The following is a 27,547-nucleotide window of genomic DNA, read 5'->3' as shown; positions in this document are numbered from 1 at the left end:
ATACTTATAAGGGTTTTTATTCTCCAGTTTGAAGATCATGGCTCTGAATGATTCCATTCCAATGACTTCACCTTCCAACATTGTCGCTGTTACCTTTAGCCCGTACCTGTTCCTTTCTCTAAGGACTAAGATCTAAACTCTTAAGCCCCCCAGCACCTGGCTCCCTAACTTGCGGGCTTCCTTTTCCACCTCTTAAAATATTAAGCGGCTTGCAGCTTCTAGAAAACACAGCGCTTCTTGCCTTCCCGCCTGGATTCTCCAGCCACATCCCCTCCCCGGTGCTCGCTTCGTAGCTGAGGCTCTGGATTCAGACTGTTTAGGCTCCCATTTCTAAAGGCAACTTGGAAACGTGCCCCAAATGGCAGGTCTTTAGGGCACTACTACTTCTGGAGCAGAGCAGTCAGTGCTAGTTTTTCCCGAAGACGTTTCCCACATTTACAGGTAAGGGACGTTTGCCATGCACACACCTGCGTTCAAGACTGTAGGCAGCCTGCGCTCTCAAGGCGCGTCCGCCCCTGGAAGGATATTAGTGCTAAAGAAAATCCCACTAATATTCAAGCCTCCTTTGCCTTCACCATCCTTTGCCGGTGGCTAGCCAAGCCCCGCCCACTGTGCCTGCCTTCGGGACTTAAAGAGGGCTGGCAGTGTGCATTACTCGTCAGGCGGGGGACCCACCACGGGCCTTTACTATTTGAAGATTACACAATCAGTCAGGAACTCGCGCGAGACGGATGTAGTAATCTCGCGAGAAGGTTAGGAGGCGGCAGTGATGGCGACGGCGGGAAGTGGACCGGGACCTGGAGTGGGTGCAGGACCTGGCCCAGCAGCGGCTGCAAATGCAACAGCAACCGAGGAAGGAGAGACAAAGCCGGTGGTAGCGGTAGCGGCTGCTCCAGCCGGAGAGGGGACATCTGCTGCTCCAGCAGCGGAGCCCAGTTCCGGAGAGGCCGAAAGCGGGTAAAATGTCCTGCAGCCACTGGAGGACACGGGAAGGGAGGCCCGCCCTTGGAACCCTGCGGCTCCCGGGAGCCCTCCTGCCCGCCCCTTGCGAACCTAGTTCCCTGCTGTCATCTGCTTGCCCTGCCCCCTCCGGGACTATAGCCCCGCCCGCCGCTTAGCCCGTCCCCTCTGAGCTGTATCTCAGACGACGCCCCTTTCTGCACCTTTTAAGGTCTGTGAGAGCTAACTTTCTTGTCTTGTCTCCGGTGCTTGCACCCCGGCGGGTTTTCTAGCCGAAACCCCTCAAATATCCCAGAGAAGAAACCACTTTGCCATTGCCAGGCTAGACGAAGTGGCGGTCCCTCTGAAACAGTGGGAGAGCTGTACGTCTGCGAACCTGCCCCAGGACCGATTCCAACTTTTGTAGATTTGCCTGTAAGGGCCGATGAGGCATCCTTGTGTCCCATGGGCCTGCTTCTGTCTGAGCCACATTCTTCCTAACCCTGGGCATGGAGCCTGAGAACGGGCTTAGCTGAAAAAGCTGAGTGTGAAGTTTAGCAGTACTTTGATCATTATCTTCGGGAATAGGCGTTTTGAGCTTTGTTTCTCTTGAAAACTTTTACTTGAGTGCTTTCGTTATTTTGTAGGGATGCAAACTCTGTTGATGTGAGCGGTGGTTTGGAGACAGAATCCTCTAATGGAAAAGATACACTAGTAAGTATTTCTCTTTGGATGTTTGCAAGGCAAAATAGGGTTTTTTTAAGTGTTTTAAGTGAGTCAAAAATACAGTCAGGTCAACGAACTTGATTCTCTAATTGCTCTCTGGACACAGGAAGGTGCTGGGGACACTTCGGAGGTGATGGATACTCAGGCGGGCTCTGTGGATGAAGAGAATGGCCGACAGTTGGGAGAAGTAGAGCTGCAGTGCGGGATATGTACAAAATGGTTCACAGCAGACACCTTTGGCATCGATACCTCGTGAGTACTTTTTGTAGTCTGTAAGAATTACTTTGTAACATAGTTCTTCACCTGTTCAACAGTGTAATAGTTTTAGACCAATGGAAATGTATAGTTTTTCCTGTGCCTCCTAACCTCTGTTCAATGAGTAGTAGGATTTTAATCAGTTGTTCTAATACCCTGAGCATGTTTCTACTTACGGAGAGCCCAGCGCTGGTCCGTACAATGATAGATATCCCTGCTTTTGAGCTTACAACCATTTGGAGACAAAACCATACAATTACAAAGTGTATAAACAGATCTGAGAGAGTATCATCTAAACGTTGTATTGGGTATTGTGGGTATTGGGGAAAGGGTTGTGTATGTGTGGACAAAGCCTGATGTCAAAAATTGGAGATGCCTGAGCCATCCCTTTTTAGCTTTTGCGTCTAATTCACTCCTTTAGGTATCCTGAGTTCTCTCCTCAGCAAAACCTATTTCCAGTCTTTTACCTCTTCTAGTGAATTAAAATCACTTTATGAGTGAGAATGGAAGACTTATATATAGCTAGCAAGTGACAATTACTGACTCACTGTCTACGGTAATGTATTGCTGGCTCTCTGGTGTTTCTTATGATCCATATTATACAAGTAAATTTAGCCAAGACTATCTCAAAATAAGGTTGCATGATGAAATTAATTTCCTTGGGTGGGATTGTGGAGAAATACGCTTGTTTGTAATTTGTTGAATGCTTTCGAGTGAAAAACTTAAAGTGGTTTAGAAATGCTAATGTTCAATTAACATGCGACTGGTGACTTAGGATAAAATGTTTACAAAAGAAAGAAAAGTACTGGAGGGTCAGGAAGAAAGAATTGATCATGGTAGAAATATCTATAGGGAAAATAAAGTAGCTAAGCAAATCTTGTCATTTAGAAAATACTTAAAATCTGGCCACTTTGGTGGTTTGGATAGATAGGACCTAGCAAAGGAAATTTACCAAAGAGATAACTTGGAGCAATCCAGGGAAGAATCAAACCACAGTTCAGAGTTTTGATAGCAGTTTGCACCTGAATCTGAGAAGTTAACACCTGAAGCCCAACTAAGTGGGACAGCTTATTTTCTGTGGCTGAGAAGAGGAAGTGAGGTAGAGAGGTATGAAAAAGGCTGCTCTGAACACCTGATTTTGTTTGAATTAAATAATTATGTATATACCTACCTCTGGTATGAGACTTTGCCTTCTGTAAATGAGTTTATCACAATAGGCTGTTTAACGGAAGGGGTTCTAGAGAGAAGTAAAGGTAAGGGAGCTCAGTCTTAACATTCATAAGAATGTTTCTTCATTCCTTGAGTGGTGGCAGTTGGACACACACTTGGGAACCTTCTTTTTGAGGATACCTTAAGCTAGTTTCAGTTCAAGATAAACCTGCCTTTATCTTGATTTCTCTTCCAACTTAAACGGATCTTTTATTTTTCTGTTACTTTCTTTTTTTCAAGACTGCTTTCTCCCTGTGCTTTTCTAGTTATCCAATATCATCACCACCACACTTTCCTTCTCTAATGCATCAGTTTCTTAGTCTCTGCCATCTTCAGCTTCGCTCCCTCTACTGAATTCTTCCTCTCTGTCTTCAAACAGACAAGTTTTCTCTTGCCCCTAACTCCCCCTTTCAGGAGCCTTCCTCTTTATGATATAAGCTGTCTTAAGTGGTTAGAACTCCTTTGGTTTCTGCCCACGCCCTCACCCCCCCCCTTTTAGTCAGCCACCAAGCTTTACCAGTTTTTCTTCTTCTACACTTGTGTGTCATTTCCATTTTTATTAATATCACTCTAGGTGAGGCTTAGAATGTCTTGTTAAATATTTGTGACAGAAAAATCCAGGTATTTGTAAAACTACAAGCCCTGTTTTGATTTTGGTTACCTTTTTAATTTTTTTTTAAATAATTTATTTACTTATTTGTTTTTATTTATTTTTAGAGAGAGGGGAAAGGAGAAAGAGAGGGAGAGAAACATCACTGTGTGGTTGCCTTTCACTCGCGCCCCCAACTGGGGACCTGACATGCAACCTAGTCATGTGCCCTGACTGGGAATTGAACCGGTGACACTTGGCTCGCAGGCCGACGCTCAATCCACTGAGCCACAGCAGCCAGGGGCCTTTTTAAGTTTTAATGTTATATACGAATATTCACATTACTGTATAACTTTGTTGTTTTACTTCATGTAAAGAAGCGTGTTCAGAAGTTCGCTGATTGTCCAATTTGGCTGTTCTACAGATCCTGTCTACCATTCATGACCAACTATAGTTTTCACTGCAATGTGTGCCATCATAGTGGGAATACCTATTTCCTCCGGAAGCAAGCAAGTAAGAGCAGAGTACTTTGGAGTACTGCAATAGAATTGTCCTCTAGTTAGCTGGGAAAGAAAAAGTATTTGGGCTTAGCAGAATCAGGATTCCTTTGCCTGGTAGCTGGTAGAAGTTGCATTGGGGTTTAGCTCTGAATAATTGCTATTGTCCATTTCAGATAAATGATGACTCTACTTTTTGGTACTATAGTTGTTCCTTTGTAGACCATATAGTTGAATATTCTTTTGGTAATAGCTAGTGTTATAGATAACTTTTTCTTCCTTTTTGATAGACTTGAAGGAGATGTGCCTTAGTGCTTTGGCCAACTTAACGTGGCAGTCCCGAACACAAGATGAACATCCGAAAACCATGTTTTCCAAAGATAAGGTAGAGATGCAATTAATGTAATTGTAATTATGCCAAAGAATCAGGTGGACATCTCCATACACTCTTTAACAATAAGTACTTTTCCCCCAATTTTTATGAATATATTACTAAATTCAGTGGTTATTTTGTCCTTATTTTATGTAATTTGATAACTTCCTTGTGTATGTATGTTATGTCACTTGGCTTAACTAATAGTAGGATAAATCCTTAAATAGTTTTGGTTTGCTTTATAGAAGCAAATAACTGTCTAGCCCACAATTAATAATCAGATCCTGGGGTGAACCTTTTCAGCCTAGTTGAGCTGTTTTTATAGGTGCCATTACAGATTTGTCATGGGGAAAGGTGGTCAGTTTATGCATGCCTTTTATTAAAAACAATTACTTTTTATTATTAAACTGGGAAACCACATGACTGAAGTCAGGATTCAAAATTACTTGATTATTCCATCCATGAGTCCTTTCTGCTGTGATTCATGTTAAGAAATACAAAAATTAAGTAATTTAAAATGATGATACTTTGTGACCTAGTATACATTCATACCTACCCACTCTCATTTAAAACTTGAAAACAAAGTTTCATCTAATGAGACTTACCCTCTGATCTTTTCCATCTGCACTCTGACATCTATCTATCCTAGTCTATAAAACAATTTTGATCTGTAATCTACTAATAGTTTGCAATTTACAGTTTGAAAGGCATTGCTGTCGGATGCGTAATGAGATCAACATAGTCAGGATCAGATTTTGGCAAGGGCTTTTCCTACTAAACAGAAACTAGGACTTAATTCTATAAGTTGCAGGAGTCGGCAGAGGGTCCCCTCCTTACCTCTTTTTACCCTGCATTAAAAGTGTTTTAAATAGAGATGTGCTGTGATAGACTTGTTTTTTTCTCTTACTTTATTTTTTTCCCAAATTATTATTTTGAAATTTTCAAACATACAGAAAAATTCAAATAGTACAAATGAACATGTGTTTATTCTTCATCTAGATTTGCCAGTTAACATTTTGCTAATGTGCTTTATCTCTCCACATCTATATTTTCCCTCTAAATTACATACATTACACTTTACCCAATATCATCTCATAACCACAATATGGTGATCATACTCAAAAAATTTAATGTTGATGCAATAAACTATTTATACAACTTGTATTCTTTTATATACAATATACATACATATTTTCTCAATATTATTATTGTCTTAATAATATCCTTCATAGCTTTTCCCTCTTTTGTCTGTAATCTGGAATAGTTTCTTTACTTATTTTACTTTATTTTTGTGTGTGTGCTGTGACATTTAAAATTTTAAGAAAATTTTTGTTTGAAGAGCCTAGACAGTTGGCATGATATTCCCAATTGGCATTGTTAACTGGTGGTTGGTGCAAAATCAACACTAACAGGAATCCCCAATTTGGGATGCAGTGAAGAAGGAAACTTTTTATTCATTGCAAAATGGCTCAATTATGATAAGCGCAGTTGTGAAAACAGCTTGGCCATGAAGCAGCCCTGGCGCCTCTGCTCTGGCAACACATAGTTGACAGTTCAGCTCATCCAAAGAGACACAGCCTTCAGTGTAAGGAGAAACTGCTTGCTCAGAGCCACTGGGGGAGCTGGCTTATATGGACAGAAGTCCCTGCCGCTGGGTCCTGATTGGTCTGCCCTCATGCAAATGAGGACTCCAAATCATCGTAGTTTGATTGGTTCAAAAGGCTCTGTCCTGATTGGTCAGAATAGAGCCATTCTGGTTGGTCAGAGATGCATAGCTCTGATTGGATGGGGAAAGCCTCAGTCCCACTGGTTGAAATACACACTGCTGGCAAGCAGTTCAGTGCAGGTCTCTCCCCGAAGTGCAGTTTGTGTGGCCTCTGTATAGAAAATGGCTGCTGGACTCTTTTATTATTTTTAAAATTTAAGCCTAGTTAGCCACGTGGAGCCCTTCTTATCAGCTGTCTTCTTTCTCAGGGTACACAGCATGATCCTTAGACTAGAATTGCTTCCTCATTAGGTTGAGGTGAAATATTTTTGGCAAGAATATTATGTATGTAGGTAATGGATGTTTTTCTATGAATCACATCAGAAGGCATACGGTAATGGTTTGTTTTATTATTGATGATCCTAAATTTGACTACTTGGGTAAAGAGGTATCTACCAGATTTCTCCATTTAAAGAAGCTTTTTTTTTCTTTGTAATTATTAAGTAATCTGTGGCATGATACATCAAGTTTGTGTGAATGTCGTATTATCCTAACCCTTTCAAACAGTGGCTTTAGCAATTGTTGATTATCCTAGCCTGCATCTGTTAATAGAGGTGGTTGCAAAACAGACTACATTTGTTGGTTGCAGTTCCTTCGTGAAGTTTTCCCTTTCCCCCATCTTTTTTTTTTTTTTTTTTAAGTTGCCCTGTGGATTTATGGATTTTTATAGTTCATTATTAAAGGTTTCAGCTTTCTGTGTTTGTGCTACTCAGATTTGACTAGTGTAGCCCCCATCCAGGCTAACGCCTGAAACTTAATGATATGTCCCTATAGTTTTTTTTTTTAACTCTTTCTTGCTTTCTGGAACAACAAAATATTCCAGGCTTTTGTTGTACTTTGCCTGATTCAGTCCTGGCTCCTTTCAGTAAAGATATGGTTTTCATGGAACTAACTAGTGGAAGATGTTAGTGGTGGGCTCTTAACTCTGGTGGACTGTGGCAGAATGGCTTAGAAAGGGAAGAGTTGATGCCAGTAGATCAAGCTCAGACATTGTTTCAGTCATGAAGGCAAGAACTGGCAAGGGACCACAGTCAAAGCAGTGGGGACGGAAAGGAGGCCTGATTGGTGACAGATTTCTGAAAATTTTAAATTCATTTGGTGCCCTGGCTGGGTAACTTGGTTGCTTAGAGTGTTGTCTTGATACACCAAGGTTGTGGGTTTGCTCTCCAATCAGGACACACACAAGAATCAACCAGTGAATGCATAAATAGTAGAACAGCAAATCAATCTCTCTCTCTGGTCAATAAATAAAAAAATAAAATTCATTTGGTGACTGATTAGTTGTGAGGGTTATGCAAGAAGAATTAAGGATGACTCCATGGTGTCTAGTTTGGGATTTGGTTGATACTTGACTTTAGTATTAACAATAAATATAAAAATCTGCAGAACAGATATTTGAGGTAAGATATAGCATTCAGTTTTATTCACAAGAAGGTTGAGGTGCAGGTGGAGATGTCTCAAGCATGTAGAAATAGGAGCTCAGAGAATAACTTTGTATTCATCTTTCAGTTTGCAACCAAGATTACACTCTAGTTTGATTGTAAACTCTGTTGCTAAGATTTGTATATACTTATTTAAAATTCTTCACAATCTGTATGTTGTTTGTGTGCAATTATATATTCGTTCAGTCATTAAGACTAAATATGGGTCTTTGAAAATGTTGCAGTTTTCTTTCCCTTTTTTGGGAGCATAACTTCGAAACCAACTATAAACATTTTAATATTTTGTTTTAAAAATTAGGATATCATACCATTTATTGATAAATACTGGGAGTGCATGACGACCAGACAGAGACCTGGGAAAATGACTTGGCCAAATAACATTGTTAAAACAATGGTAAGTTGGCAGAAATTGATTGCACCTGACATTTAGGCAGTGTTCTTCATACGAATTAAATCCTCTTTAGTCTCACTGAAATTGTGTTATGAGTAAGAAAATGAGAACAACTTATTATAAGTCTTGGGGAGTACAGTATAACTACTTGCCAATTTTAATAGTTTCTACACAAAATCAGTAAGTTGAATATTATTTCTTATTGTGCCTGCATCACTTGTTTTATATGACACTGAAACTTTTGTCCACTGCACCCTTGCAAGTATAATTTTATATTGAAATTGGAGACAATTTTTTTTTAAATTAAAAAAACCAACAACAACAATAACACTGTTATAAATGTTATTGTCCTTAGAATTAAAGAGCACTTGGGAGAGGTCAACAGCAAGGTGTTAACAGTGCTTATCTCTGTGAGGTGGAGGGATAGGTGGGGATTATGAAGGACTTTGGCTCTCATTTTAAGTTTCACTGTTTGAATTTTTTGATGATCATGTATTAATTTTCTAATCAGAGAGAAAAATATTACAGTCTTTTTTTTGGAGATTATACCTAGGAATTAGAGTTGGTTATTGATCATTCATTCAGTACTTCTTTTAAGAATAAAATTTTCAGTAATAAAATACTATTTCCTTTTAGAGTAAAGAAAGAGATGTGTTCTTGGTAAAGGAACACCCTGATCCTGGGAGTAAGGACCCAGAAGAAGATTATCCCAAATTTGGACTTTTGGATCAGGTATGTTAATATGCTTTATATTGCCCTTTTGATTTTAGGCCACTTGGGGACAGGGGATTGAGTTTTGTTTACATTTGTATATTTGCCACATATAACACACTGCCATTACATGCCCATAACATGGTGGGCTCCAAATAAATCATTATTGGCACATGTGGGAAAAAAAGAACACTAACCTTAACCAGGAAATTAGTGTATTAGTTCTGGCTCTTCCCCAAAATGTTACCACTTTACGCATATTATTATTATATTTTTTAACTTTCGTTCCCTTATACACAAATATACCATTCCAGGTTATTTCTGGTTTTCTTTCTATCTTAAATTTGTTATTTCGAAGAAAAATTTTGTGTGAAGGATTTCTGTTGCATCTAACATAACATAAGGAAGAAAATTTCCACTCTTTGTTTACTGATGGACCACATTTGGCATCTCAGTTGGTCATATCGTTCTGCTGTACATTAAAATGTTTTATTTGCCAGCCTTGAAAATTCAAGATTTCACATAGAAATTTAGGTTTCAGTCTTTTTCTTGTAAAATGAAAAGATTGGGCTACATTGGGCCTGAATCTCTGGAAGCTGAGTGAATGGGACATAGGCACTCCAGTTGGCCATTGACCTACTATCACCCCTACTCCCTGGCGATTGTCATTCATCATTGTTCTTAAACCACTTTGCTTCTTACATTTGGTCTGCTTTACTTGTTATTTGCTGATCCCTAAAGAATCCAAGCTCAGGACCCTGGCAAATTTCAGACTTTTTAGGGTTGTCAGTTTCATTTCCAATTCTGTCAGAATTTCTCCTGTGTTTTTTGAGCATTGCCAGATTGGTTTAATTATATAAGCTTCCTTCATAATTGAATACTTTTCTCTCTAGGATCTTAGTAACATTGGTCCTGCTTATGACAATCAAAAACAAAGCAGTGCTGTGTCTACCAGTGGGAATTTAAATGGTAGGTGTTTAAATGTCTCATTGATGAAATATTTGTAAGCTATTAAATCCAAACGTGCCTAGAGTTGGGCATTCTTTGGGTTGACTCTTAACTGCATATTCACTAAAATACTTTAAAGCACCAAACTCAATTTTTAGGAGCTAGCCAATGTTAGAACAGATGGTAGTGAGGAACTGGCACTTTACACCACAGTTTGGTCTTAAGTGAAACAGATGTAGCATAAAATAAGGTACAATTTTAAGGACAGATTTACTATGTTCACATTAGACTGTCCTTATAACTAACAGTTTAGATTCAGTTGCTTTCCATTCTTTTTCCTTAATTCAGCTGTTATTTTAAAAACTTCCTATTCCCATCATCTAGTTTTCTTGCCCTGGAATTTTAGCTTACTCACATGACAGCATTTTCTGTATTGATTACCCACTACAGCATGCTTTTTCTATCAGGAACCCATCTAATAAATAGCAAGAGTGCCCTTCATCGCTAATGGTAATCTAATGAGAGTTGGGGTTGCTGGGTGGTACCTAGTTATTTATGTGACACATAGCATCATTAACTTGTGTTTCTTTTTGGAGCGGTGGCATCTTAAATATGTAATCGTTTTCTCTTGTTATATTCTAAGATTGAAAATAGCTAAGTGTATTGTTTATCTTTACACCATTTCCCCCCTCATAATTGTTAACATTTGACAAATGTGTGGTGCCACTTCTGTTCTTACAGGTGGAGCATCTTTTGGAGGTGAATTCCTCCTCTGTCTTCTTTCAGCCTCTCAGACTTAAGTATTTTGTGCTTTGGAAAATGCTTTTTTGCTGAGTTGTGGTGGAAGCTAAAAACTGAATTAAAAATTTAAAGCATTGTGTAAACGGTGGCAGTAGCATTTAATATGAAACAGTTCAGTTTAAAGTTAGTAATTAAGAGCTTGTACGTTGTCATATTCTGTCTAACATGGCCAGAATTGTTTTGTTCAAGCTAAATCTAAAACTCTTAAAATAATTAAGATGCAAGTGACAATAGAAACCTAACAGTTCTTTGAATGAGGTACCTCAAACTAGAGATATTGATATTGCAACAATTTAACATTAAACCTTCTATGAGAAATAGGAATCACACCTGATGTGTTCATAAAAGGAAGTTCTATATAAATCTGGTCCTGTATATGCAGAATATGACCTGCCCTCAGCGTCTCGATCCTTTTTATTGCAGCAGAACTGCTGATAATTTCTAAGCTTGCCCCAAATTAAGATATAGTACTCTGTACATCCAGTTGTTTACATAAAGGTGTTTTCCTGCAGTTCAGGGACCTTTTCTGGAAGACAAACTAATTGAGAGGAATGACACCATTGGACAAAAAGTTTGAAGTGGCTATTTCAGAAATACACAAGGTAGTGGTCCTTGTGGCCTTAGTATGTAGCTAAACGTTTTTATATTCAATATGTAAATTACCTATTAATATTTGCACTTAATTCTACAAGCCAGGTTCAAGTTTCAGTTAGTCTAACCTAAATTTTATGCATTGGCAGTCCTAATAATAGTAAAAATTGCTCACTAAATTTAAAGCTGCCTTTCTTAAACTTCTGTCATGCACTACCACACTAGATACCACAGTAGCAGCACTGGAGAGAAACACCTTTTTAGTACCTCCGTTTTTGTTCTCCATGTTTGATGTACTTTTGTCTTGTTGGATATTCACATTAAGTGCTTTTGCAGATATTGTGCCTTTATTATGTTTATGGAATATATAATATGTAGTTCAAACAAGCGAACGTCCACTTACAGTGAGGATGTTCTCTCTGTGGATGTTTGTATTGACTTGGTTGGAAAAAAGAGCTTTGCCCAAGCAGTTGTTCTTAGCTGTGGGTGTTGAGAATCTGGATGAATGAAAATGCATTTGTGTCCCATCCTCAGGAAGTGTACTGGTAGTTGCAGTTCACTAAGAAAGGCTGAGAGTAACCCAGGTTCATTTGAGCTTACTGCCAGAACCCAGTGTTCTGGGGTGCGAGACACTCAGCACATTCATTCAGAACCAGAGTGAAACCCAGTACGCTTTCGGGAAGGAAATCCTCCTGTAGGTGTTGCACAAATGCACGTTGGGAGTGTTAGTCCCCCTGGAATTTCAGTGTCCACGTGGTGCTTCTGTCACAGCTCATTGAAAGTCATCTGTCTTCTCTTAAAGGGGGAATTGCAGCAGGAAGCAGTGGAAAAGGAAGAGGAGCTAAGCGCAAACAGCAGGATGGAGGGACTACAGGGACCACCAAGAAGGCCCGGAGGTGGGCAGAGAACCCTCACCCCCGTCCACCACTGTTGGAGTATTGTTTGGTGCTGGCAAAGTCCATCAGAGGGAAAAGAGCCGTATTTTTCAGTAGATCGCATGTCTGAGATTAAAAAGCCTATCCAGTTTTCTCAAATCTTTAGCGCTTTGAGAGGTAAAATAACCCCAGGCTAGGTATCCTCCTGATTTACAAACTTGGTACTGTACAATCCAGCTCCGGGGCAGCACTCTGTTGATTTACCTGGGGAGTAAAGTTCTAGTAACTAACACATCCTCACAAAGGCTAGATGGGGGAGGGGGAGTGAAACCAACATTGAATGCTGGCTCCTTAAACTTTCTGCCTCTTCCCTTTCATGCCTCTTCCTTTCACTTTGTTCAATACTGTGATGAAATTCAGGTCAGTTCTCATTTAGACAGCAGGTAGTAAGTGTTCATATCGCTGAGTTTCTGTTTATTAGTTTATAATAATAAATATAGTAAAGGAAATCGTCCTCATTCCTCTTCTCCCTTCCGTATGATGTACTTACTGGCTCAGTGTCATAGATACAGATAACCCCACAGACTAAGGTAATTTAACCAACTATTTTACTAAATAAAGCAAATATTTTTTATTTCTCTGTTTTGCCTGCAGAGGGCAGGGCAATCTATATGAGTAATGAACAGCATTTGTTAAGTTGCTTGTGTTTCAGCTGAAATAAATCAGAGATGCGTTTCTTACAGAATTGAAGGCAGTTGAGCTAGAGGAGGTTTTAACTTATTAATTTTATTTATTTTCTTTCTGCAGTGACCCTTTGTTTTCTGCTCAGCGCCTGCCCCCTCATGGCTACCCATTGGAACACCCATTTAACAAAGATGGCTATCGGTATATTCTAGCTGAGCCTGATCCCCATGCCCCTGATCCGGAGAAGCTTGAACTTGACTGCTGGGCAGGAAAACCTATTCCTGGAGACCTCTACAGAGCCTGCTTGTATGAACGGGTTTTGTTAGCCTTACATGATCGAGGTATGTAAGTTATTAATGTTCATGTTGGATCCAGAGTTACCCTGAACTACTGTCATCAGCTTTGTCCAATCTAAAATTAGATACATGTGTCAGTCTAAAGCAACTCCTCCACACTCCAGTTCTAGACTCAGCCAGAATGCACAAGAAATAATTTGCTTTTCTGTCTCTTCTTATAAGCTCTAGCCATTTTATACACACACACAGATACATGTATATATGATTTATTAAAACTTGCTATTTTGAACTAACTTTAAACTTACAAAAACAATAGTTTTCATATATCCCTCATCAAGCTTCTTTTAATGATAGCATCTTACACAACCATAGTACAGTGATCAAAACCATGAAATTAACATTGGTAAATGCTATTAATGAAACTAAAGACTTTATTTAAATTTCAGTAATGCCTCTTTTCTAGGCTATATTTAGTTGTATCTACTTAGCCTGTTGCAGTCTTCAATAGATCCTCAGTAGTTGCTTGTTTTTTGTGGCCGTAAAACTTTTTAAGTGTATTAATCAGTTATTTTGCCCAATATTTCTCAGTGAGGGTTTGCCTTTTTCTCACAATCAAACTGAAGTTTTGCAGTTCTTGGAAAAACACTACAGAAATGAGTCCTCGTTGCATCATCTCATGGAGTTCATGATGTCACTACGTCTTCTAATTGCTTATGTTGACCATGATCATTTGGTTGAGGTGGTTTCTGCTGGCTTTCTCTACTGTCTTCTCCTTTGTACTTAATAAATATCATAGGGAAAAATACTTTGAGGCTATGCAAATAACTTGTTTCTCTGTAAAGTTTTGTGCCCTAATTTTAGCATCCATCAGTGAATCTTATCTGATATGATTATAAATGTGGTGGTTGCCTGATGATTTCTTATTTCTTCTCCATTTATTATTAAATGTGGACTCATAGATAGTCATTTTATTTTGTGGGGTATACTTTATTTTGTTACTCAAATTATTCCAGCTTTGGCCATTAGAAGCTTCTTTAGGCTGGTTTCTGTGTTCTTTTGATGTGCAGCCTTTTTTTTTTTTTTTAACTTATTTATTTGTTTATTTGTTTATTTATATATTTTTAGAGAGAGGGGAAAGGAGAAAGAGAGGGAGAGAAACATCACTGTGTGGTTGCCTCTCACTTGTGCCCCCAACTGGGGACCTGACGTGCAACCTAGTCATGTGCCCTGACTGGGAATCCAACCAGCAACACTTGGCTCGCAGGCTGACGCTCAATCCACTGAGCCACAGCAGCCAGGGCCTGGCCTTTTTTTTTTTAGTACTTTCTTACTTTCTGATATCACAAGACATTCCTGGATCATCTGGTGTTTTCCATGCCCCAGACCAAGTATCAGCTACTCCTCCAAGGAACCCTGGCTCCTTTGATCGGAGAATGAAACCTTATTTTTTAAGACTATTAGGTATGCTCACTGTTACTGGGTGTGGCTTCAGTAGACAGAAGTAGGGAATGTATGTATGTACACTGGCACATACATACATGGCTATACCGAGTTTACACCAGTGCCTTGGAAGCCAAACACCACAGGGTTGTTCCAGCCTTCTACCTTTCCTTCTTTGTAACTTCTTTCTTCAGCAGTAAGAGACCTAACTCTACAATATATTTGTTCATTTCTGATAAGCACATAAAGTAGTTTCAGAATCGCTAACACCTGTGAGAAACATTCACTAAGTAGATTGTAGCATTTATGTACAGCTCTTTTTCTCTTTAGCTTTGCAGTATCCTATCAAGATACTGTTAACTCGGATTAGGTCTTTTCTTCCCCACCTTCTTCAACGTGATTATGTTTTCCGTTTGCAATACAGTTAGGCTCATTTGTTAGTGTTTGTTTGGGTTCTCCCACCTCTTGGGCCTGTGAGTGAGGTGGGCGTATGTGAAACATTCCTCTGGTTCTGAGAGTTAGAGTTGTACAAAAAGGCTTACTCCGTGTGGCGCCGCCTCCTCCCACCATTCTCCCCACTCCTTTCTCTTTCCTTTTTTTCTATCATTTTCCTCACCTGTCTCCTATAATTAACCATTCTCTTTGGTTTCTAGTTTGTCCTTGCTGTATTTCTTCTGTACAAATGAGCAGATACACGTATATTTCCTTTTATCTCCTTTTTTTTGTGCATGAAGGGCAGCATACTATAGATACTCTTTTGTATTTTGCTTCATGCAGTTACTCTAGATCACTTAGTTTAGAGAGAGATCATCCCTATTACTTTCTTTTTTTTATCTTTATGATGCTATGTTACGTGATTGTACATAGTTTATTCAGCCACTCTGTGTACAGGCATTTAGAGTGTTGCCAGTATTTTGCAATCAACAGAGAGGCAGTGAATAATCATGAGCATATGTATTTTTGGACTGTTGGTATATTTTCAGGGTAGAATTCTGGAAGTGGAATTACTGGACCGAAAGGTAACCGTATGTGTGGTTTGGTTAGATATTGCCAAATTTCCCTTCAGAAGGTTGTACTAATTTGCATTTCCACCAGCAGTGTAGAGTGTTTGTTTTCCCATAGCCTCACAAACAGAATGTGTTGTCTTATATTTTAATTTTGGCTGGTCTGATAGGTGAGAAGTGGTATTTGTCGTGTTTTAATTTGTATCTTTTTGACTTTGAATATTTTTTCATGTTTAAGAATTCTTACCTCATGAATTACCTGATTATTTTTTCCCCTTTTTTTCTATTGGGAACTTGGTCTTTTGTTCCTGTGGATATTAGGGATATTGCCCTTTGTGGTATGGGTTGTAAACATTTTTCCAACTGTGTCAGTTGTCTGCGACTTTATTTATGACTTTCTTGTCATACAAAACTCTTTAATATATAGTAGTTCTTTTAATGACATAATTTACTCAATTATTAACAAATAGCATTCATTATCCTTTAGAATGTGAAAGTGAATTTAAATTACTTGCTTTTAGAGGAGTATACTTCATTATTTTTTGTTGTTTTTGTGGACTGTCAATGCAAATTCCAGATGCGCATATTCTCTTATCCATAAATGCTTCAGTATTTATCTCTCACAAGGATTTTTAAAAAATATTTTATATATGTATTCTTAGAAGGGAAGGGAGGGAGAAAGAGAGAGACATTGGTGTGTGAGGCAAACATCGATTGGCTGCCTCCTGCCCATGCCCCGACCAGGGACCAGGCCAACAACCCAGGTGTGTGCCCTGACCAGGAATTGGACCAGCGACCTTTCACTTTGTGGGATGATGCCCAACCAACTGAGCCACACCAGTCAGGGCAATAAGACTTTTTAAAAACATAACCAGTATGTCATTATCATACCTAAGGCAAATAATAATTCCCTAATTACCTAATACCTGGTCTGTATTCACATTTCCGTGGTTGTTTAAAAATATGCCTCTTTTTTTTTGAATTGGATCTAAACAGATTCATGTATTTGGAAGGCCATTATTTCTTGATTTAATGCTGAAAACTGTAATGTAATGTGATCCTGTGATGTAAAGTCCAATATATGTGGGTTTGTTTGGCTTATGTCAATGACAGGCATACTTTGATAGTAGGGAAGGGCCAAATAAGTGACTTCTGGGTTTAAAAAGTGAGACTTGTCTTGTTTCACTATACATCATAGCTGTAATTCTGGAGAGGAAAAAAAGTGAAAACACTGACCTATAATGGTCACTTGTTAGAACTTGATACTTGGGATAGCAATAGCAACCGACTATGCTGAGCCTTATAAAAATTAGTGATAAATTTATATTTTATCTTAAACTTTATTTTGAAATAATCTCAGACTTATAAAAAATGTTGTAAGAACAGTACAAAACTTTGCTCTCTTTTATCGATTTTAGGGAGGGGGAGAAGAGAAATATTGATTAGTGTTTCACTTATTTTTGCACTCACCAGTTGATTCTTTTTTTTTTTAAATAATTTGTTTGTTTGTTTATTTATTTTTAGAGAGAGGGGAAAGGAGAAAGAGAGGGAGAGAAACATCACTGTGTGGTTGCCTCTCACTTGTGCCCCCAACTGGGAACCTGATGTGCAACCCAGTCATGTGCCCTGATTGGGAATCAAACCAGCGACACTTGGCTTGCAGGCCGATGCTCAATCCACTGAGCCACAGCAGCCAGGCTACACCGGTTGATTCTTATATGTGCCCTGGCCCAGGATCGAACCTACAATGCTAGTGTATCAGGATGATGCTTTAACCAACTGAACTATCTGGCCAGGGCCCAAAACTTTTTTTCTGAACCATTTGAGAGTAATTTGCTATGCTGCTCTCTCCCTTTTGAGAACTTTATTGTATATTTCTTACAAACAAGGGTATTCTCTTAATACTGTGTAACAAACTCCCATAAAACTTAGCAGTCTAAACTACAAATGTTTAATATTTCCCACAGTTTCTGAGAGTCAGGAATCTGGGAGCAGCTTAGCTGTGCAGTCTGGTTCAGGGAGACTCATGAGGTAGTCAAGCTCTTATTTGGGGCTACCTTCTCTGGAAACTTGATGGGGTCAAGGATCTGTTTCCAAGCTGGCTTCCTCATGTGGCTGTGATGGGTAGGATGCTCTCAGATCCTCACCATGTAGCCATCTCCATAGACTGTCATTTGTTCCCATCCATGGCAGCTTCACCAAGAGCATGTGATCCAAGAGAGAGTAATAAAGTCTTTAAGTACCTTTTGTGATTCTATCTTTGAAATTGGATAGTCATTTCAACTATATTTTGTTAGAAGTGAGTCACTAAGCTTAACCCACTCAAGTGGAGGGAAATTAGGCTCTACCTCCTGAAAGGAGGAGTACCAAAGAATTAGTGGATATTTTAAAATTTTCACATTCTTATAGAATCTATACAACCATCAAAATCAGGAAATTAACATCTAATTACTACCATCTGATTTTCAGATCCTATTTAGGTTTCTCAAGGTGATCCAATAATGTCCATTATAGCAAAGGATCCAGTTGAGAATCACTTGCTGCATTTAGTTGTCATGTTTCTTAAGTCTTCAGTCTGGAATACTCTCATCTTTCCCTTGATGCTTTGAAAATTAGGGGCTTGCTTGCTTCCTTCCTTCCTTTCTTCCTTCCTCCCTTCCTTGTCTTTCTTCCCTCCCCTCCCTTCCCTTCCTTTCCTTTCTTTTCCTCACCTGGGAATGTGCTTAGACAGTGGGAGAGAGAAGGAAAGAGAGAGAGAAACATCAATGGGGAGAAATATTGATAAATTTTCTCTTGTAAATGCCCCAACTAGGAACAGAACCCACAACCTAGACATGTGTCCTGACTGGAAATTGAACCTGCAACCCTTCAGTTTAGGGGGCGATGCTCCAACCAACTGAGCCACACTGGCCAGGGCAGAAGCCAGTTACTTTATAGAATATCACTCAGTTTGGGTTTGTCTGGTTCCTCATGATTCCATTCAAATTATGCATCTTTGACAAGAATATCATTGAAATGATGCTGTATTCTTCATATTGCATCCTGTCACATGGTACATGATTTTAATTTGTCTCATTGCTGGTGATGTCCACTTCGATCATTTGACTAATGCAGTGTATCTGCCAAGATTATCCCTGTGAAGTTACTTTTTTCCTCTTTGTAATTAATAAGTATTCTGTGAGGAGGTAAACCCTTTAATATCCTATTCTATCATGGACACTTGCTTGCTCAGCCCCACACAGTGGCTTTGGGACTGAATTGTTTAGGAAGGGGTAAAGGAAGAGGTATTTGTATTTGAGAAGGTAGAATTTGCCAAATCCCTAAGAAAGTTCTGTTAAACAGTATGCATTTAATATAAGGAGGACGTCATTGTATCTGCCTAATACAAGAGCCATTGTGATATAAAGGGAAGTGTAAGGCCAGGGTTTCATTCAGGGTCTGCCACATACATGTGTGGTCTCGAAAGGGCACATAATCTTCTCCCTCAGCACAATGTTTTGAAATGCTAGTTGTGAGGCTTAAGTGAGTCTATCTGTCTACCTACATACTATAAAAGTACTTTGTAAAATTTTCAGGCCCTTATAAAAGCTACTTAATCTAAATTTTGTTTCTTCCAATAGAATTCAGACAACTTCTACAGTGTTATAAATATTGTTTCAAATGTTTTTTTCTCAGTTAAGCCTTAGTTGGGGTGGAGATGTTTTTACATTTGTAAAATCAAGCCTCCCACCTTTTATAATTTTTCTTCACTTCCAAGTCACAATATCCCCTCCAGTTGGTTTAGACTTGTCTCCCTTATCTTACATAATGGCCTCATAATAAAGTAAGGCTCAAACCATATGCAAAGGCAGAGACATGAGTATAGTGAATCTCCAAATACTTTTTACCCATAGTTAACAGTTGTCACGATTTTCCATATTTGCTTTGCCTGTTCCTTTATTTCTGTGTCTCTTTATCTGAATTTTTAAGAAGTACACCTCACTCTATATACTCTTTTAAAAATAGGCATTTCTAAAAAATATGGGTATTTTGTTTTATAATCAATATGCTATTATCACGCTGAACAAAACAAATAATTGCTATTGTGTGGCTTCAGTTCATAATCAGGTTTTCTTGATTTTTTCAAATATCTTGTTATCTCCCCACAAAATACTTATTAACTATAAAGGGAAAATAGTAATTTTGTAGTGGAGAAACCTGAAAGGCATCACCTTAATCAAGTGATCAAAGTTGAACATCACCATTTTGACATCACGTGCTTCTTTATATGATACTCTTGAGAGGCACAGCATTACCTCAGTGATGCTCCTGACAAAAATGCATAACCTGAACTTAAATGGGAAGAAACATCAAACAAACCAAAGCGAGGGATATTATACAAATGACTAGTACTTTTCAAAATGTCACTGTCATGAAAGGCTTGAGGAACTGTTCTAGATTGAAAGACACTAAGAAGATACGACAGCTAAATGAATTGTGGGATCTTAGATTAGAGCCAGGACCAGAGAAAGGATAGTACGTTGATAATTGGCTTATTTTGAAGTTCTGTTGGCTAATTAATAGTATTGTATTAATGTTTTCTGGTTTTGATAATTATATATGGTTGCATATGGTCTTAACTTTTGGGGAAGCTGAGTGAGGACCTCCTGACTATTTTTGAAAATCTGAAATTGTTTCAAAGTAAAAAGTTAAGTCTTAAAAGGATCATCGATTCAAATCAGGATCCAAACACATTATAATTGGTTTATTATATTTTAGAGAATAAACAGTATAATTAATTTTAACTTGTCCTCTTAAATATAATCAAATATAATAAAACTGGTTTACCTAACAACTTTCTTCCTTTTCCTTCATCTCCATCATCTTTATCTTACGTTGAGATTTTTAAACTCCTTGATTAATATTTCCAATTCCTGACCTGCTATTTCTGATCTTTGATTTTGTTTTACTGGAGTGTAAGGGACCCATGGTTTTGTGGCAGCTGTCTCCAGGTGTCTCAAATAAGTGACAGACTTTTGTTTTTATCTCCATCTCTGCAGCTCCCCAGTTAAAGATCTCTGATGACCGGCTGACTGTGGTTGGAGAGAAAGGCTACTCTATGGTGCGGGCTTCTCATGGGGTACGGAAAGGCACCTGGTACTTTGAAATTACGGTGGATGAGATGCCGCCAGACACTGCTGCTAGACTGGGTTGGTCCCAGCCCTTAGGTAAGTAGGGGCTGTGGTATGGACATTGGAGCAAATAGAGAGGTATAAGACTGCCTGGCTAAGTTTACTACTTTGGTGCCTGTCAACTTGTAGGCATAAAATTAAGTTCCTGAGGATTTAGGTAGCTGGAAATTCCTGGAATATTTTTATAATTCTTTACTTGTGAGAAATAGTTTGTTAGCAGTTTTACAAAGTTGACCACTCCCCTCCCCCTAAAAAAGAGAGTAAGAATTTTTTTCTTTAGCAAACCAGAAGTTGCAGTCCTCTGACTTCCTGCATATCTTTTTATTGGGACAGGTAACCTTCAAGCTCCCTTAGGTTATGATAAATTTAGCTATTCTTGGCGGAGCAAAAAGGGAACCAAGTTCCACCAGTCCATTGGCAAACACTACTCTTCTGGCTATGGACAGGGAGATGTCCTGGGATTCTATATCAATCTTCCTGAAGACACAGAGACAGCCAAGTCACTGCCCGATACCTATAAAGATAAGGTAAGTTTGTCCCCCTGAGATGTTCCAGGGTTTGAAGACCTGTGGCAGCCAGTGCCTGCAGCTGTGGCCTGTGGCCTCTGCTGATGCTGACCTACCATTCACATTTTTTCCAACATTTCGTTATGAAAATTTTAAGATATAACAGTTGAAAGAATTTAAAAGTCAGTGTCCGAATATCCATCACCTAAATTCTATTACTATGTTATCCATTTATTCTCCACTCACCCATCCGTCCATTCATTCATCTTTTTTTTTTTTTTTAATGTATTTCAGAAAACATTGCAAACATCTGCACATTCCTGACCAAGTACTCAGGATGCACATCATTAGCTAGAGCTTAACCTTTGTTTAGTTTTTTATTTTGATATAAAATTTATGTAAAATGAAATATACAGATTTTCATTCACTGAGATTTAAATTTAACCCAAACCCCTATTGAGACATAGAATCTGTCATCATGCCAGGAAGTTCCCTCATGCCCTTTCCCAGTCAGTCCCCTGTCTATCCCCATAGAGGCGACTACATTTAGAATTTTTTCCCATCATAATTCTATTCTGTAGGTTTTACTCGTTCTTGATCTTATATAAATGGAACCATGCAGTATGTTGTCTTGTATCTAGATTTTGTCATTTGGCATAATGCTTTAGAGATTCATCCATTTTGTGGCATGTATCCATAGTTTGCTTTATACTGCAGAGTAGCATTTCACTATGAATATGCCACAGTTTATCCACTTTTCTATTTTTTTCCAGATTTATTGAAAAATAACTAACATATAATACCCATTTTCTTGTTGATGGACACTTGAGGTCTTTAACATTTGAGACTGTGACCATTCTTGAACAAATCTCTTTGTAAACATGCATTTCTCTTGGATCTGTACCTAGAAATGGAACTACTGGGTTGTAGGGTAATTACATATTTATTTTATGAGAAATTGCCAGACTTTCCATTCTCACTAATCACATATGAGAATTTTAGTTACTCTGATGTTGTGGTGAGAGTGTATATGTATTTATATGTATGTGTTTTCTTGTAAATCTTATTAGAAAAGGCCTTTTTAAAAAATGTTGAACAAACATGTGCCATCTGCTTTTTAAGAAGCATGTAGTTCAAAATCTAGCAGAGCCAACTCTGCAAAGATTTTAAATTTCTGTTGTAGAGCGCATGACTCAGTGCTGTTTGTGTGATGCTGTGGATGCTTCAATAAGCCTTTCTTCCTTTCTCTTTTGGTTTTCAAGGCTTTGATAAAGTTCAAGAGTTACTTGTACTTTGAGGAAAAAGACTTTGTGGATAAAGCGGAGAAGAGTCTAAAGCAGACTCCCAATAGTGAGGTAAGTCATGGTCACAAAAATGTCAGAATTAGAAGACCTTGAAGATTGGGACCAACCCCCTAATTATAAGTGAGGAAATGAGCTAGGCAGAGTAAGCTCACACTCTGCCTACTGTGTTTGTGCTCTTTCTGTGATACTATTAGCGGAATGACCAAGGTTCTTTCAGGAGCACTCTATAAAAATGGTGAAAACAATAGTCTAAGAAAGAAATCTATAAGTGATTGAGGAAGCAAGTCAGAGATGTGTATTCTTTTTTTTTTTTTTTTAACATTTTAAAAAATTATTCTTAGAGGAAGGGAGAGAGAAAGAGAGGGAGAGAAACATCGATGTGTGAAAGAAACGTTGATTGGTTACCTCTTGCATATGCCCTGACCAGGGACCAGGCCCGCAAGCCAGACATGTGCCCTGACCAGGGAATCAAACTGGTGACCTTTTGCTTTGCAGGATGACGCCCAGCCAACTGAGCCACACCAGTTATGGTAGAGATGTGTATTCTTTATCAGAGGAGGTATCGCATACAGAGGGGGGAACGCTGGAATAGAAGAGGAGAGAACCTTGCTGTATAACCTGGGGGCAGCCAGAGCTGTAATGGCTCGTTTAGTGTCTTCTAGAACTTTCCCCACCTCCCTGTCCCAGAATTATGGAACATGTCTATTCAAAGTCAGAAGGGGAAGAGAAAGAAGAAAATTCTGAGCTGGTAATATTTTTCCATAAAAATGCTGTGAAGCCACCTGAGTCCATAATAGAAACTAATGTAGGAGAAATTTTTTAACAAGTAGGGTCCTGCCCTGGCTGTTGTGGATCAGTGGATTGAGCGCCAGACTGCAAACCAAAAGGTTTCTGGTTCAGTTTCCAGTCAGGGCACCATGCCTGGGTTGTGGGCCAGGTTCCCAGTTGGGTGTGTGAGAGGCAACTGATTTCACCTCTCTCTAAAAATAAATAAATAAAATATTAAAAAATAAACTGGGATTCCAGTTGAAAAAATAGTGAAGGGAACCACTTAATAGATCTAAAGATGATACAGTCAGAAAATACAGCAAGTCCTCAAATAGCATTGTTTTATTATAACATCGATGAAGATGCCATAGAAACTTTACTGGTATCAAAATATGTTTTGCCGCAGTTCCAAGAACCTGTTGATGATGTTAAGTGAGAGATTATTGTACAGCTAAGGAGATCTCTTGCAGGGAAGAAGAGACAGAAAATTAATTCAGAAAAAGGAACCTTTTCTGAAGTCCAAATGTATAATGATTAAGAGAGAATATTCAGAATAGTTTTGGGAGGTAAAGGACAAAGAAAATGAGGATTCAGAAACTGACAGAATATCCTAAGAAATTTTCAAAGTAGAAATGTAAGGGAAGGAGACATAAATAAGCTTAAATAGGTATTGGTAAAAAACCAAATTACTTTTTCTATACTTTTTAAAAAATTTATTGATTTGAAAGAGAGAAATTTCAATTTGTTGTTCCACTTATTTATGCATTCATTGATTGATTCTTGTATGTGCCCTGACTGGGGATCAAACCTGCAACCTTGGTATATCAGAATGTTGCTCTAACCATCTGAGCTACCCAGCCAGGGCCCAGATTACTTTCTATAAATGCAATATAATGGATAATAGAAAGTCTAACTGGTAGAAGTAGCATAGGAATGTAGAAAGCAAATAAAACTGAAGACCAGCTAGAATAGAATAGTGCATGTAAATAGGCTCTGAGAACCCTGATTATATAAGATGATGTTACTACACAAGCTATATGCTGTTCTTGGAATTCAGTATTACCTGTATGGTGGCAGCACTTATAAAGGGTTCTCCAAGTCAGTTCTTCTTCAATTTGTTTGTTCTGTTCTTAAATTCTAAAGTAAAACCATGGTTTTTGTTTCAGATAATATTTTATAAAAATGGTGTTAATCAAGGTGTGGCTTACAAAGACATTTTTGAGGGGGTTTACTTTCCAGCCATCTCACTGTATAAGAGCTGCACGGTATGTATCACCTGTTTATCCTGTGAACGGAACTTGAGAGAAATAGGTGAATGGTTGTGATGGAAGAGCCATTGATTGATTTCTAGAAAGAAATATAAATAGCCTAAGTGAAATGGAAATGGTTTCCAATTGTCACTGTTCCAAAAACAGGTGGGTGTTTTAGGAAGAATTTGCTTAGATCATGCAATTAGTGTGCCCCATACTTGTTCTTTGAATGTACTGTGTGGTGATGTTCTTGTTCACTGTAAAGGCTATAATGTACTTATGTGTATAAGTTAATTTGGCATTATATGTCATGATAACCTACCATCATTAGTTTGTAACTATTGTATTGAATTTACCTGTGTGTGTGTGTATGATTCAGTGTAAAGGGGACTATCATTAGTCATTAGAGCCTTTTTTTTTCTTTAAGTGATTAGAAAATGTAATGCCTGGAAGTTTCTGTGTATTTTTAGTCTATTGCTTAGGCATCATGGAAGTAAAATAAGGAAATCTTTAAGTTATAAACAGAAATCAATATGTCTATTTATTTACCTAATTCTTGATGGACATTAAGGTGTTGACCACTTTCAGCAATATGAATACATATCATTGTTCTAGTTATACCCTGAATGTCACTGCTACCTTTAAAGAGAAAAATTTCCCATGTCCGATTAACTTTTTCACTATATGCTTATTTTGTTATGTCTGCTTGAATTGAATTTATCCCAGGTTTCCATTAACTTTGGACCGTGCTTTAAGTATCCTCCAAAGGATCTCACTTACCGCCCTGTGAGTACCATTAAAAATGTCTGCATGCATCCTCAGCATCTTTTTTACTTCTTGCTGTGGTTATTCTAATCACCTCATTCCTGTTTCTCATTCCTCCCACAGATGAGTGACATGGGCTGGGGCGCAGTCGTGGAACATACTCTGGCTGATGTCTTATATCACGTGGAAACAGAAGTGGATGGGAGGCGGAGTCCCCCGTGGGAACCCTGACCAGGTCCCTCTTTCTTTGCAGACATGAACTTTCTGGGGAATAATGTTGGGGGATTTTCTTTTTTTTTTTTAACTGTTGCAAATGTTATCCCAAAGATACGTACTGCAGAACACAGCCTCTGTTGTTAACAAGGTAAAGGCTGGGTGGCACCGGGAGAGATTCCCTGCCCTTCAGTACTTCTCCACTTCTGGTGACTGCTCTCATTTTGTGTGCCATAGGCCAACGCCTGCTGACCCTAGGATCCCATAAGCTCCCTGTGAAACTGGTGCTGTGCCACGTACCCCACCGGGGGCTTGTTAGCATACTGTATTTCCTAAGGAGTGGATGAAATTACCTAAGTGGCTAACTTATTTAAAGACATTTTCTTCCTGTAGGCACTGACTGCATCCCACCTGATTTCCAAGGAAGCGGTAGGCCTGTTTCTGAGAATAGCCGAAATCAGTGGTTGTACATTCTATAACCAATCAAAGAGCTTTCCTTCGGGTGGGGGTTTTTGTTACTAACTTTGAAATGTGCTTTTGAACACTGGGATCTGAAACTACCCGTCTCTAGTACTCTTAATTGTGAAAGGAACTCGCTTGCAGCTTTAACAATTAGAAACTTCCCAAATAAAACTTGTGATCAAGCATGTGTGGCACTTTGCTTCCCTTTCAAGGTGTGTTCCTCTTGGTGACAGTGTCGGAAATGTGGGCGGGCTGAGGAAGGGTAGCCTGCATTGGAGGAAACAGGCTTCCGACTTGCATCTCACCCCTCTCCTCTTGCTTCCCTTCTGTCCAGCCACCTTCTTTATTCTGAGAAAATCAGGCTCTCAAGAGGTGAAGAAGAGTGAAGGGTTAGTGGTCTCCCTCCAGTTCTCCTTGAACATGTATATTAATATATACAGGTTGTTTTCCTGCCTTTGCTTATAGTCCTTTGTATGGCTGATGATTAAAGGGCAATTTTCAGAAACTAAAAACTAGAATGTAAGAATGAGCCTTTTCTTGGGGTCCCTTTGTGGCTTCTCTGTCTCCCTTTTTCATACATCAGTAGCAATGTGGCCCTCCTAGGATGGCCCCACATATAAATTTCTACCTGTGTTAATAGAGTGGTTTGCTGTGAGGTAGGGTAACATGTTACCAAGAATCACCATATATTATGCCTGTTTAAGAAATTTCCAGAATTTCAAGTGACTGTTGGGATCTTAACACAGTAGCTTTGATTAATATATCTGTCTCCTAAGGAGACAGATATATTAGTTTTGGCCATTCCACATCTCTTAACAGGAAACCTAACACTGAATCAGTGTCATCTTAGGCTGCAGTCTCAGCCTGTCGTCCCTGGACACCTGTTCATTCATGACTGGAAAGGGCAGACATAGTTGTAAAGCTTCTGGATCATCAGAGTTTGAAGAACTTTTAAGAAGATGAGGGTGGTGTTATTTAGAGGAAGCTGGAGGTAAATTCTTTGTAATATAAATTACCACTTACATAATTGTATACATTATAAAATATAAACATAATTCCACCTATACAACTCACTCTTTTAATGACAAAATTAGTTTTTTGTACATTTGGCTTTCATAAATCAGAGATAACAGCAGTAATGATTTTGTCTGTTTATACTTCGGAGTCAAAATGTGTGCGTGTGTTTTGATAAGGTTCATTTGAAGGGCTCAAAAAATACCCACTCTATATAGTCCTGTATGAAATGGTTTCTGGCCCTGGCCAGTGTAATTTATTTGGTTGGAGCATCATCCCATGACCAAAAGATTGCAGATCCAATTCCCAGTCAGGGCACATAACCTGGGTTGCAGGTTCAATCCCCAATTTGGGACCTTACGAGAGGCAACCAATTGAAGCCCCCCCCGCCCCCCCCTTTTCCTTTCTAAAGCAATGGAAATGTCCTCAGATGAGGTGAATAAATAGTGGTTTCTGTCAGCAGATCATCACAACTTATTTCATTCCAATGTAAAATTAAACAAGTGGGAGAATATCTCCCCAGTCATCTCAAAGACACAGTTGCATAATTCAAAGAAT

The 27,547-nt window shown here is 38.7% G+C and overlaps 1 protein-coding gene across 7 annotated transcripts; it reads left to right on the top strand.

The window, feature by feature from the left end:
* Positions 1 to 742: 742 nt before the first annotated feature.
* ASH2L (ASH2 like, histone lysine methyltransferase complex subunit) lies at positions 743 to 27,104 on the top strand. 7 transcript variants are annotated; one of them, XR_016507493.1, is made up of 20 exons: positions 743 to 957; positions 1,587 to 1,653; positions 1,772 to 1,917; positions 4,143 to 4,231; positions 4,506 to 4,600; positions 8,094 to 8,189; positions 8,823 to 8,918; positions 9,791 to 9,866; positions 10,587 to 10,604; positions 12,040 to 12,133; positions 12,920 to 13,137; positions 20,576 to 20,743; positions 21,041 to 21,234; positions 22,476 to 22,568; positions 24,452 to 24,550; positions 25,262 to 25,321; positions 25,424 to 25,535; positions 25,907 to 25,942; positions 26,310 to 26,364; positions 26,795 to 27,104. XR_016507493.1 is itself a non-coding variant. In XM_090258707.1 (19 exons), the coding sequence occupies exons 1-17, from the start codon at positions 770 to 772 to the stop codon at positions 25,529 to 25,531; spliced, it is 1,905 nt and encodes a 634-aa protein (XP_090114833.1). In that variant the 5' UTR covers positions 743 to 769; the 3' UTR covers positions 25,532 to 25,535; positions 25,907 to 25,942; positions 26,795 to 27,103. The 7 variants fall into 7 exon arrangements, 6 of the variants coding, with proteins under 6 accessions (XP_090114833.1, XP_090114834.1, XP_090114832.1 ...); XM_090258707.1 differs by lacking the exon at positions 26,310 to 26,364 and having other exon boundaries at positions 26,795 to 27,103; XM_090258708.1 differs by lacking the exons at positions 25,907 to 25,942; positions 26,310 to 26,364 and having other exon boundaries at positions 26,795 to 27,103.
* Positions 27,105 to 27,547: the final 443 nt, after the last annotated feature.

This window comes from Furipterus horrens, unplaced genomic scaffold (assembly GCF_987537825.1).
Source record: "Furipterus horrens unplaced genomic scaffold, mFurHor1.1.pri manual_scaffold_12, whole genome shotgun sequence".
Taxonomy (NCBI): Eukaryota; Metazoa; Chordata; class Mammalia; order Chiroptera; family Furipteridae; genus Furipterus; species Furipterus horrens.
This window is presented reverse-complemented; position numbering and strand designations above follow the sequence as displayed.